Below are 14,141 nucleotides of genomic sequence, written 5' to 3' on the forward strand. Positions count from 1 at the left end.
CCGACAAGTTTACTTTGGAGTTTGAAGTTTATCAGTCGACTCAGCTGTTCCATCAATCAAGTGCACTATTAGTCAACAAAATTCCTATATCAATCAAGTTGATTAATACTCTAACAACTCTAACATCAAATCTCATCATGCTAAGAGACCCTATGTCTCCAAACTCCCTAGTACAAGTCGACCTCGTCTTACTAAATCTTTATCCTTGTCTAGTATTCAGTTAATCTTAACTTACCAAGGCTTCTTTTGCCTAGAGATTCCTTGCCTTTGAGACTTCTAAGGCCTAGAGGCTCCTCACCTCCAAGACTTCAAATGCTTGAGATTTCTCACCTCCTAGATTTCCAATGCTAAGAGACCAAATTCTCTCGAACTTCCAATGCTTAGAAATGAATTCTCTAGGACTTCATCCATTGTCCGGTGTCAACCAACCTTGACTCGTCGGGTCTTCCAGTACCTATGGCCTAGCCTCCGAATTCACCAATTACCTAGAGTTCACTCCTCTAAGATCTCAACCTTGCCTTGCATCCAACCTGCAAGGACTTGATCACTTGCCAAGCATATTCAATCCTCCATTCCATAACCTACTTGAACTTCACGACATGCCTAAAATCCAATTTTCTTTGGCATATTAGAGCTTCCATCACATATCTAACATTCATTCTTTAACCATTTACTTTCATCACATGTCTATCATCCGATCCTCCCTGACTTATTAGAACATCACATATCTAACATTCAATTCACCTTGACCAGTTAGGGCTTTTATCACATATCTAACATCTAGTTCTCTCTGATCAATTAGGATTTCCCTTCCATCACATGCCAAATGTCTAGTTGACCTGACCTATTTATACTTCATCCAACATCACATATCTAACTTACTTGACTTGACATATTTAAATAACAAACATATTGCTCAAACATCAAAACACAACCTTAGTCTATTAGAACCAAGCTAAGCCACAATGAGAAAGAATTGGCTCATCTATTGTTTCGTGTATCGTGGTAGTACTTGGCTCTATGATAAATTACACTAGTCATTTAACCATTCATAGCATGGCAAAATGCTCATGTTAGAGTTTTCTTGAACAACAAATAAATTCATCAAGAAAGTATGCTTTGCCCCCATTCACCCCCTTGTGGTCTTATGCACTAAAATCCCATAAAGTTGGCTAATGAAAATGTTGGTGCAAGAAGCACCAAACGATCGAATCTGCAAAGTAAGCTATGTTGTGTTCTAATGAACTCACTAAGTGTGTAGGAAGCTAGTAAAAGGAAAGTCCTAGTAGGTCAAGCTGATTGGATATTAGACAGTTGAAAGTCATAGTAGGTCCTCGATCGAATACTAGGCAAGGAAGTCTTGGCAAATCAAGAACACCAAGCGGGAAGTCTAGACGGGTCAGTGGATTAGACGTGTAGAAAGACGATGGGTCAATGAGGACCATAGAAGGAGGGCTAGATGTTTGACATCAAGTAAAATCTCCTAAGTGGAGAGAAGGAAGAATCGTGAGGATGAGGGAACAGTAGGAATTGATCCGACCTAGGATTTCACGGGAAATCCAAAGTCAAGACCGTAGTAATACTATCTAACTTGTTTATATTATTATTATGCTAACTCTACAGTGCAAAAACCTAAAATCGTGAAGTTGGTCCGAGTCAGTTGACTCTAGGAGACTGAATCGATCCAACTGAATCTCCAAGCGACTGGAAAAGGTGCAGGCGATCGGATCTTCTAGCGCCTGGATCAGGATAAGCTGCAAGTCAAATAAAGTTTCGTTAAGGATTCACCATGTCAGCATCCAAACGCCTAAAAAGTTCCAAGCGCCTGGACAAGGATAAGACAAGACTGAATAAGTCAGATAGAGCTTCGTCTAGAACGTGCCACATCAGCAGTCCAAGCACTCAGAAGGAGTCAGACGCCCGGAGATGGATAAAACTATAAGCTCAATTGGGTTAGATAGGCCTAGCTGGAGCGCGTGGGCTGGTCCAAGCGCCTAGAGAAACTCTATAAAAAGCCATCTGAATAGAGACTATGATCATCAAATTTTCAAGTGTTCTTACTCACGTGCCGCTTCGAAATTCTAAAGCAACGCCGACGTGATCCGACAATTGTGCTCGACCTCGGATTCTTAAAGTTGTTGGTATAACTTGTTTTTATTTATCTTTCTTACTTGATTTTGAAAAGGAACAATAAATGTATTACCATTCCTCGACTATTTGTAAAAGACGAGTCTTTGTCTCCGAATCATTGTTCGAAGGAGAAGACTATTAGTGGATTGCTCATCAAAAGCGATCAAAAACCGCAGGCGTTGAACTAGCAGCCGCCGAATGTGAACCATTTAAAAACAAAGTATGTTTCTGTGATTGTATTTATTTTCTATTTCCACTGCATCTGTTAAAACAAGTTTTCAAATAATGTGAAAAAGCGACACGTACTATTCACCACCCCTCTAGCGCTTTCTCCAATCCTATAATTGATATCAGCGCGCGAATTGGTGCAACTACCGTTCGAGCATTTGTTTTTCGTTTTTCAATTTTTTTCGTATCTTTTCTTTCCTTCCCACACTACTAATCCAATACCAAATATTGATACATATCTTTGTTTTTGTTGTGCGAGATTTCCGATGGCATATCAAGCAGGTTTTAGTACCACTTGACCTCCGTTATTTTTCGAGGATGGTTTTCAGAAGAATCAAATGGAATATTTCCTGAAGACTCAACTAAAAGTATAGATCAACATCCACTGAATTCAACCTTCCCGTCAACGAACAAGGAGAATCTCTCGAATGCGACAAGTGGCCAGGGAATCTAAAAAAGCAAATAGAGGCCAATGCAAAAGCAATGTAGATCCTTCAATGTGGACTCAAAAGAAGAGTTGGACTATGCCAAGCCATTCATCAATGCAAAAGATTTTTGGAAGAAGTTGATTGAACTACACGAAGGAACGTCCGACACAAATGTATGTAAAATGGATTTGTTATTAAATAAATTGTACAATATAACTATGCAGGACAAAGAAACGGAGAGCCAGCTGCACACAAGGATCCAGTAGATCGTCAATTGGACAACACGTGAAAAATCGGGACGTCGTAAGGTACGCTTTGAGAGCATTCTCGAGAAACTCTTTGGGCATTGATAGTCAATTCTTAAAAGGTTTCACGAGATCTTTCTAAAATCAAACTTGACAAACTCTTTTTAGAATTTGAATTGCATGAGCAGACTAATACGAGCCGAGTCGAGAAGGGTATGACTTTGTTTGCAGGGCAACTGAAGAAAGAAACCAAGCCTAAACTGCAACCGAAGGAATTGGAATTAGACAACAACGACGAAACCAGAGTTGGTCAAACTAGTCTGAAAATTATTCAAGAAGAAGGGACTTACCAAAAAAGATATCAAAAAGGTGGTCCAATCCAAAAATCTGGATCAAACCGAACCATAAAGTCCAAATCTGAAGCAACTTGCTATGAGTACAACCAGAAGGATCACTTCAAAACCGAATGTCCAAAATAGAAAAAGGGTTAAAAAAAACGAAGGACAAAAATTCTCTAAAAGCAATATGGCATAAATCTTCATTGTCGGAGGAAGGAGAGCAAGTGAGTCACTTGGCAATGATGGCAAGAACCACGTCCGAGACTGAGTACAAATCGGAGTTCAAATCCGAAGCTGAACCTGAATCGAGCCACGGATTGGTATCCATTTCCGAATGTCTGAATCTATTGTAAGTTCTAGCCTAGTAGATAAATTGTATGATATAATTAGATATCTAACATACAAATTAGCAAAATCTCATGTCTGGGTCAAGTCGCTCCAAAAGGATATTCAATTCCTCGAGGAGAAAACTGAGTTTGTTAACCGATCAAGTTCAGATTGGAACCTCAACTCAAGACTAAAAGCTTGAGGAAGAAAATTCCAATTTGAAAGATCAAGTTAAAAGACTCAAAGGGGTCGTTGGAAAAGTTCACGGATCTAAAAGTCTAGATATGCTAATTGGATCTCAGTGGGCTGTGCATAACCAATCCAGACTTAGTTTAAGGCTAAAGAACAAAAAATAGATCACATTTGTCATTAGTTAATCGAAATAGTAAACCTAGAATCCAAGTATGGATGCCCAAATCAGCTTTAATTAATCAAGTTGAACCAAATCAATATTGAATCCCTTAAGATCAAGTACATTACTTAGATAGACCTTATCTGAGTTATAATCGAAGGGGGGCCAATAGAAAAAATGTTTTCGCAATTGAATAAATGAGTTGCTTGATTGCTTAATTTTCATATTATGCATGCTTAGTTTTGCTTTACTGCTTAACTTAGACTTGACTTAGGCTTAACTTAGATAAGCATATAGGTTTGATTGATACTTGCCCAATATACCAGGGTGGGACAAGATAATAGTATATTAGAAAAGCTTAGTCTAGGTAGTCAGGCGGGGTAAGAAGTACCCTACTTAGTCTGCTTACCTAAGTGAAATTGACTGAAGCTACCTCGCTATATCCTAGGCTAGTTAGACTAGGATTTTTCAATAGATTAGCTAAGTGTTCAATTTCTCGAATCAACTTTATCTTAGGAAATGGTCGTTGTTCTGATACCCAAGAAGGTTGCCTCACCATGACTTGAAAGACCGTTAAAATGAATTTAACACAAGGTTAAACAATTCTTAGAACTCAAACTAAATTAATAAAGATAAAATTAACAACCATTTCATCAAACCTATAGGGTTAGCTTGATTGATAATCTAGAAATAGGTGAAATGGAACAGTAACAACAACCAAGCCTTATCCCACTAAATGGGGTCGGCTATATGGATCCTTTTACGCAATTAAGCTATATCTCTACTATATCATCATCTATACTTAAATAAATTTTATCTTGTTTTATTGTTGTTAACCAAGTCTTTTTTTTTGTCTTCCTCTTCCACATTTGATATATGCGTTTGTCATAATTTTACATCGTCTAACTGGAGCATACCATCTTAAATGTGTCTCTTAGAATTTTAGTTATGCAATCTTAAACATGTCTCTCAGAGTTTAAACTTGATCAAAATCTTAGAATTTAAATTCAATTCAAGAACAGTTGTAAAACCCCAAATAAAAATTTTTCAAAATTAAGTTAATTTTTCAAAATCCAAAAACTTACCGATCTAAGCGCCCTAAACCATTCGAATTCAGACTCCCGTACCAGTTTGGGCGCCCTATAAAATCCCACCTAAAAAGCTGTTGTTTTGGATGAGGTGCCCAGACCAGGCACCCCTAAACGTCGGCACATAGCGACCTCGACCTAAACAAGGTGGTCCGGGCGCCCGAACTACCTTTATAAAAGGGAACCCGAAGCTTCGGCTCCAAGCGCCTTCAAAGCATGTTTCCGAGTTGTTTCTCCCCCGTTTTCTACTTCGATCCAGTCCTGAGCCACCTAGGTCATTAGTTTCCTGGACCACCTTTATAAAAGGCGAAGCTTTGGCTCCAGGTGCCTTCAAAGCATGTTTCCAAGCCGTTTCTCCCCCGTTTTCTACTTTGATCCAATCCCTAGCCACCTAGGTCATTAGTTTCTATATTAGTCGTCAAAAAATTACCTAGGTAATACTCTAATCTCAACTTGTCATTATTATTGTAGAAAAAAATATTTATTTATATTGGTAGGGTTAAGAGAAAAGCCACTAAGGCTGGTACCTCTAGCACTGACATTTGGTTCCCTATGAAGGAACTCAGGATTAAGTTCTTATCTACATCATTCATGCCTCTGCATACTAGATATCTATCATTTTATATGAGATCATGCATACTTACTATCAAGGTTATTGACTATTATGGATTAGATAAACTTGTTTATTTAACACAAGATTGTGTGTCGAGTTGTACAATAACCTGGTTAAGATTTATAACATCACCTACACTACTAGAGTGGAGGAAGAAACCTTACACTTTCTCTTACTGTCATTAGGAATCATCTAGGACTTAGATATTCATCATCCACATTTTTGTGTACCCTCCTACGAATTTACTTTTTGGTGATCCCTACACTCATATTACATTAGATATAATGTACTAATATTTTTTTGAATAGAGGGTACCCACAGTGAGCCAGTTCAACTCTATTAGGGTCTCAGTGACCTGCATTTTTCCTTTGAATACTAGGGATGTCGCAATGATGCAATCATTTCATACATTTTTTGTTGTATGCATTGTGTTGTAGGTTAGATATAGATATTAGTCTATACATGTTTCATTTCATCATCTACTCATCTAGTATCAGTACTAACAGAAGGGGCATATGCCTACTGTCATATTCTGACATCATTACTAACCTCATTGGGGATTAATGTCACCACCCCTGAATGAGTTTGACATGATAGGTGTTAGGTAGCTTTCATTAGCTAAGATACATATAGATAGTAACAATGTCATGTCGTGGAGAAAGGGAGACCAACCTCAGCCACCCTCACTCTAGAGAAGAGAGTAATGAGACTCGCCAGTCTTCGAGTCAGTCATTAGTCTTCACCATACTAGAGTTAGTAAGTTCCAGACACTAGAAGAGCAACAACAAGCCCGACATATTCAGATGATTGAGATGTTCATATCTTGGAGCACGAGTCACTCTTCTCCACCTCCCTCAGTAGACTAGGAGATCTCCTCAGCATACAGATTGACGCTTCTATTGTACTGAGCACTATATTTGATTATGATTTGACATCGTATTGACTTTTGTTGACTCAACACTAACCTAGTAGGTTTTTCCTAACCAAACAGTATAACTAGGAGTATTTTTAGGAATATGCTTGTCCAAATTAAATTTATGTTAAAATGGATACATGTTTGGACTCTAGGATATTTTACTTATTTTTTTATAATTTCTTAAATTAATATTTTATTATAAATTTTAAAGTCCCTGTTAAATATTCATTGCAAATATTATTAATCAATATTTTTGCAATGTTTAAAATGGGTTCCAAAAAGGGGTAGAAAAGTTGAAAACATTTTTTTCCTCAAATTCTTGTTATTATTTTTCAAGTAATTGTCCAAATTATATTATTATTTTTTCCCTTTTAAAATCTTATTATTTTTCCTTTTTTTTCAAAATTTCCTTTCTTTTTCAAAATTTAAGTTAAAATTGTCTTAAATTTTTTTCTATTGATTAACATTTATTTTCCTCTTTAATATTTTCTATCTTTTAACAATCATTTTCAACTTTTCTTTTAAAATTTTCTTTTTAAAAAAAAAGTTTCTTTCAAAATCTCGTTTAAATTTTGTTTTCAAAATTCTTTTTCTTTCTCAAATCTCTTTTAAAATTTTCTTTTACAAAATTTCCTTTTAAAATGTTATATCTTCTACAAGTCAAAATTTCTTTAAATTTTTTTAAAAAAATTCAAAACTTCTATTTTCTTTGCAAAATATCTTTTAACTTCAAAATTTCTTTAAAAAAAATCTTTTACTTCAAATTTATTTGAACAATATTTTTGGAAACATATTTTCAAGATTATTTTTCAAAATAATTATCAAATACTTCTAAACTCATCATTCTCCCTTACAAAATTATATTTTAGAAAAATCATATTTTTTACACATTCTTTGAAATCTCCTTAAATTAATTTTGATGTATGACAAAGGGGGAGAATAGTAAAAGTTAAGATAAACTTTAAAACATGACACAAGGTCATAAAATTCAAGGGGAGAGAGAGAATTAAGAAGAAGACATGGTCTTATTGCGTATATTTTGCCTGTACTTCCTTTAAAGCTTATATTGCTTGTATTTCCTTTAAGCCTATTTTTGCTTAACTTTGAACATATTGTCATAATAAAAAAGGAAGAAATTGTTAGTGCAGGAAGCACCATACGCTCAAACCTAAGTTTTGATGTTGGCAAAGTTCAAAGTTAAGCTATGTTGTGTTCTAATAATCTCACTGTGCAAGAAGCTAGTCAAATGGAAAGTCCTAGTAGGTCAAGCTGGCCGGATAATAGAATTGCCCGATAAGACACTAGGAGAGAAGTCTAGGCAGGTCAGTGAACCAGATATCTAGCAGAACGATGGATCAGCGAGAACCATCGAAGGAAATCATGGGGTCAGATCGGATACTGAGAAAAAGTACAAACAAATCAGGAAGATCAGATATTTTGTTCCTATTGAGGGAACAGTAGGCATTGGTCCGATCTAGAATTTCACGAAAAATTCAAAGTCAAGACTGGACAGTTGCAATACTATCTAACTTGTTTATACTATTATTATACTAACTCTGTCGTGTAGGGACCTAAAATCAAGAAGTTGGCCGAAGTCAGTTTACTCTAGGCGACCAGACCAACTCTGAGCAACTGAATCTCCAAGCGGAAAGGATGCAGACAACTCGAGAGGTGGTCTGCATCTAAGCGCCCATAAAGGCTTCAGGCACCCGGATCAAGATAAGCTACAACGAAACAAGTCAGATAAGATTTCATTAAGGATTCACCACGTCAGCATTCAGGCGCCCGACCAAGGATAAGTTGAGACTGAATAGGATAAAGCTTCGCCCAAAACACGCCACGTTAACAGTCCAAGCGTCCGAAAGGAGTTCAGGTGCCCGAAAGGAGTTTAGGCGCCCGAAAGGAGTTCAGGCACCCGAAAATAGATAAAACTACAACTCAATCAAATCGTATAGGCCTAGCTAAGGGCGCTCGGGGTTGGTCTAGGTGTCTGAAGAAAATCTATAAAAAGCCTTGCGAAATGAGGCTGGATTTTCAAGTGCTCTTATGCACATGTCGCTCCGAAATTCTGACGCAATGCTGACATGCTGCTCCGACAATCGTGCTCGACCTCAAATTCTTAAAGTTGTTGGTATAACTTGTTTTTATTGTCTTTCCTACTTAATTTTGAAAAGGAATGGTAAACATGTTATTGTTCCTCAGTTTCTTTTTTTTTGTAAAAAATGAGTCTTTCCTCCGAATCATTGATCGGAGGAGAAGACTATTAGTGAATTATCCATCGGAAACGATCAAAAAGACCGCGGGCCTTAATCTAATAGCCATAGAATGTGAACCCAGTATGCGTGTTTATGTGATTGTGTTTATTTTCTATTTCCACTACTATATGTTAAAATGAGTTTTCGAAAAATGTGAAAAGAAACGACACGTGTTATTCACCCCCTTCCCCCTCTAGCGCTTTCTCGAATCCTAAAGAGAACCATTTATCCTGCAAGAATCAAACAATATATGACTCACTTGAGCTTTTTCCTTGTAATTGTAATGTAATATCTAGGGCCACTTGGCTAAAAAATTTTGTGATGGCATCATTAGGAGTGTGTCTATCAAATACATAACCAAGTGTAATCAAGTCAAATAAACAAAAAATAACCTAACAAAAGTGTACAATGTGGAAAATATGTGTGTATATGTCATGTAATCTTGTAACCAAGGTTTAAAATCTCGAGCATTGCAGCAGTTTTGGTCCAACAATACAGACCATATTGTGTTGTACCGATATAGTTTTGATAATTTTAAATATAACTAAAAATAAAAATAATAATCTAAATATTTAAAAATAAAATATATATTAAAAAGAAAATATATATTAAAAATAAAATATTATATATATATATATAATTGGATAATTTTATTAGGCTTTAAATTATCTCAAACATAGCTAGAAGTTGATTAATATTAACTTAATAAACCTAAATTAAAATTGCTCCCTATTATGCTCTGCCAGCGTGCGACTCCAATCGGATGTGTCATTGAACCATCATGACATGTCCAGATGCATCGTCAAGCCATCATGAAGTGTTCGGACGTGTCATCAGCCATCGGGACGCGCCCAGCGTGACACATCCGGACTTTTTGTCAGGCCATCGTGACACGTCGGGACATGTCGGAGGGCCATCGTGACGCATCTGGACGTGTTGCCAGAAGGTCATGACGCATCCGGAGGCCTCAAGACGTGCCTACACCGAAATGCCTTCGGTGCTGATCCGCAAGCGGAACTAAATGTTTTGTCTGTATCGAGCGAAACGACTCGAGATTTTAAACTATACTTGTAACCTTTAATAATGTAAATTAAAAATACTTTTGAAGAAGAAACTTTAGAAAGATAACAAATCCGAATTAAGTTTGAAAATGATAGTATTTAAATATTAAAGATATAAGAAAATAAAGCACAACTATAAGATAATCCAATAAAGCAACAATTTTTTATTCAAAAAATTCTACTTCAAATATAACAATAATCATATATTTATCCCACTAAGTGGGGTCGACTAAAAATTCTAGTTCAAATCTAATTAATAATTAGTTTCTAAGTTACAAAATAAGGCGAAGCATAGAAACATCAAGAACATTCTTTCATAGTATGAAAAAGCAAGGTAAAGAGAATCCCTTTCTGGTATAATGAACTAGAAGCTCATGCCTAACCATGACCCTCTAAATATGAACATCAAGGTAGAAAGGTTTTGTCCTTAATGAAACATTATCTTAATGCTATTTAATTTCCCCTATTTGGTGTAGCGGGTTTCATGAAATTCAACTTAGAATTACAGAATGAAGGAAATTCAAAGCAACAAGTTTCAAGGCTTCCTTATGCATTATAGGATAAGGAGGCATAATAATTTTGGATGAATATAAACAAGAACAAAAGATAAGATACAAAGAGGTGCATAGAGTTTTTGAGATTCAAATATGTAGTGGTTATAACAGTATCAAATCATGTGTTAGATTGTTATTTAAATAAATCAAATATTATGATTATACCATATGTAAAAATCAATTTGGAGTTTTTATTCTACTTCAAAGTCCAAATGCCCAACTTTGAGTAGAAATAGTTTATATTTTATATTTGGCTCTACAACATTTTCTCCTCAAATCAAATTCAAATTGCAACTTAGACTTTTCTTTATGTACCCAAATAAATCATGTTTGTCCTATGTGGAACTGGAATTGAAATTCAAAAATAATATTGTTATCTACTGTTACTGAAGGTGTCCAAGAGGAATCACATTGTATGGACACTCAATATGGAATTGCACTATAAATAAAGTTACTGTTTTATTACATATTTCATTTATGTGGTGTATTTGAATAATTTCAAACATACAATACTAATGCATTAGTGTATCAATCACTCAGTGTGTAAGGTAATAATAATGCATATTAGTACTATAAATGTATTGATGATAACAAAATTTGGGATCGGACATTGACAATTATGGATAGAATGTTAGACACCATGTTTCATCTATTGGATAGCAATAAATATCTCGACACCTAAAGTATAGTGATGCTTAGACAAGTATATGAGGTTGATTGTGAACAAACCACTATACATGGTTCATTATGAGCTCATTTGGTAGCTACCAACTATCTACAAGAATTTCATATAACATGGGTGCAAGACTTAAGACTATCACAATCATATCAAATGGGGATTAAGATAGCCTGACACTTGTGGATTAGACCTAGTTAAATGTTGCATATATACTTGTCGTTGTACTAATCTTATGAAGATGGATGGATAATTACAATAAAATTTCTCACTTCTAGTAGAAAGAGAGAGGTGCTAGACTTGTTTCATGAAGATCACTCAATGAATAAATGCACGGTGGAAGTGGAAGTGGAAGTGGAAGATAAGTGAATCATAGAATGATAATGTGATGTAGGTCAACAAGAGAGACACAACTTAAAGGCCATGCTGTGACATGAGATAATAAGAGGACCAAATGGCATAGCAACTGTCATTGTTTAAGTATAGACTTTGTGGATTGTCATGATCTTCCAAAATATGGGTAGTCATGATGCCTTGTTAGAGGTCACTCATGGCTGACATATATATTCATGTAAGATTGAAGAGTTCAGTCATTTATGGTATTCTACCATTAATTTTGGGAGACTATAAAATCACATGCAAAAGGAACGAAACCAAGACATGTTGATGCATAGTAATAAACCAATGAAAGGAACTTAATTGGGGTTAGTTAAATGATTAGTTGAACCAAATAAATTTAAGGGGTTTAATTTATTTAAATTATATATTATTGGTTTGATTAAACATTGGAGGACTTAATTGAAAAATAATTAAGAGTTAAATGGATTTTCAATTGGAGATAAATTAAATACCTAACAACTCTCGTTATGATTGTTGCAGAAATTTTAAATTGGAATTGGATTCCAATGGGATTAATTGTGTAAAAAGTTGAGCAGAAGATTGTTCTCACTTGGAAGAAAGAAACTTAATTATGGAGATATGGATTGATTGAGATTAATTTGGAGTTTTTTTGTCTCCTCCCTCTTTCCTTTTACTTGGTTGGGAATACATACGGGTGATTGGCCACCCCTTGATTAACTTGCATTTCCACAAGCCAAAAGTTGATTGACCCTCACCCTCTCTCCCCTCAAGCACTCGCCCCCTCTTTGAGATTCAATCAAGAGTTGAATGGTTTCTTTCTCCCTCCGCTCATCATCTCCTCTGTTATGCTCAAGTAATTTGTGCCAGATGAACAACAGATGGTATAAAATAAAGAAGTACTATAAACAAAATTACCAGGCTAAAAATAGATCGAAATAGATACCATATGCACTATTGACAGTAGCAGCAGCTGCAGAAAGTAACCCATCGTAGCAGTCCTTCATATCAACCATATCCTGCAAATATTAAATACCAAATTTAAAGTTATCAGTTGAAGAACACACGAGCCTGTTTCTGGGCACGTATTCATACTTTAGAGGGGAAAAAAGAGAACACATGGTGTTTAAATTATAGCAATGGAGTTCATTTAGTAGCAGGAAAGTTGTTTCTGAAGTATTATTAATCTAAGATTGTTATTAAGAATTATAAAATGAAGACCTAAGTTTCTTCAGGACAAAACCAACATATAGATACTGAAAGAAGAGAAGTGAATCAAGCTGCTTAGGAATTATGTCATTGAAGAAAAATCAGAAGTGTTATACAAAACTACCTCTTAGCCAGATTTCTAATATGGTTTGGCCTATTGAGTTATGCGATCTCACCGTCACTATCACAGTGTATTCTCTGGCATTCATTTATGCTGTAAGTGTCATCAAACCAACATTTTGAGGAAACAAGAAAAAACAAATAGGCAGTAATGGCACGGATCAAGTACAAGGGCCAGAGGACAATTACTGCTGTTGCCAAATTAACAGTTTTTCACAATGAAATGGAGAGCATCTAAATATTCCCCCTTCCCTCGAAATCCTAGCTGAAAATACTCAGGAAGGCAGAGGAATCGAACATAAAGGAATTTTCAGGGGAAAAAAAATCAGGGGAGGAGCTAAACCTGGGAGGCCTGTACGAGCTCGTCCTGGTACGCCGGTGGATGTGTCTCCCTCTTCTGCTTATGCTGGTCGTGCTTACGGAACGCAAAGCCCCGCATTTTCTTCAGAGAAGACTTCATCTCTGTCCCCCTCTCTCTATCCCGGCCAATCGAACGAGATCAAACCCTCACACAAACCAAATTGCAACTCCAAATCCCTAACTGAAACAGGAAAACGTAGCTACCAAGAAGAAAAAGGAGCGAATCCGAGAGAAGAGGACAAAGGAGAATGGAATCTAAGAAACTACGACAGAACCGAAGGCAAGGCGAAACGGATCGATTTCCGCAGAGATCGCCCTCTCCTGCTGCTTTCTGTTCTTCTTTCTTGCTCCTTCATTTTTGATCCATGGTCAAAAAAGAGAGGTTTTATTTTTATTCGAGAAATAACGAGGGAATGTCGCGAACCGGGCCGATCTAATAATTGTCAACCGAACAAACTGCTCGTCGGGTTTAAACGGAGCACTTTCGATTGCCGGTCTGAACCGGTTCAAAATAACAGTCCCAGTCTTGAGGCCGGATCCTCTCCAGGATCACCTCCAACTGGAGGCGTTGACAGATGTTATGGTGCCGACGTGTGGACTTTCGATGGATTGCCGAAGGAGTCGGATGATAGTGATGCTGCAGGGAATCCCTATCTCATAAATCACAAAAGTCAAAGATGTGGAAATTAAGCATCGTGGTCTCAACGTGGGCCCCGGGTCAACCGTCTGCAGCCATCGCAAGTGGCGGTCAAAGAAAAGGTTGATGGAGGCAATAAAAATCTGGTCAAATCGTCTAATCATACATGGTATTAATCACCTAATTTGACTAGGGAACAGGTTACCCTTGAAAACTTTGCTTCCGTGAGTGCAGTGGAGTTGGTATT

General features: G+C 36.4%; 1 protein-coding gene across 3 annotated transcripts in view; it reads right to left on the reverse strand.

Moving 5' to 3' along the window:
* Positions 1 to 13,658, reverse strand: part of LOC122022436 (uncharacterized protein At2g33490-like) — a 30,703-nt gene extending 17,045 nt beyond the window's left edge. Inside the window, exons 1-3 of one of the 3 annotated variants that reach the window (XM_042580437.1) lie at positions 13,525 to 13,658; positions 13,241 to 13,438; positions 12,515 to 12,587 (exon numbers count right to left, since the gene is read on the reverse strand). In XM_042580437.1, coding sequence (XP_042436371.1) covers positions 12,515 to 12,587; positions 13,241 to 13,357 — 190 coding nt within the window. In that variant the 5' untranslated portion in view covers positions 13,358 to 13,438; positions 13,525 to 13,658. Of the gene's footprint in view, positions 1 to 12,514; positions 12,588 to 13,240 lie in introns of all 3 variants that reach the window. The other 2 variants (XM_042580438.1, XM_042580436.1) reach the window with 2 other exon arrangements.
* Positions 13,659 to 14,141: the final 483 nt, after the last annotated feature.

The sequence above is a fragment of the Zingiber officinale genome, chromosome 9B, assembly GCF_018446385.1.
Source record: "Zingiber officinale cultivar Zhangliang chromosome 9B, Zo_v1.1, whole genome shotgun sequence".
Taxonomy (NCBI): Eukaryota; Viridiplantae; Streptophyta; class Magnoliopsida; order Zingiberales; family Zingiberaceae; genus Zingiber; species Zingiber officinale.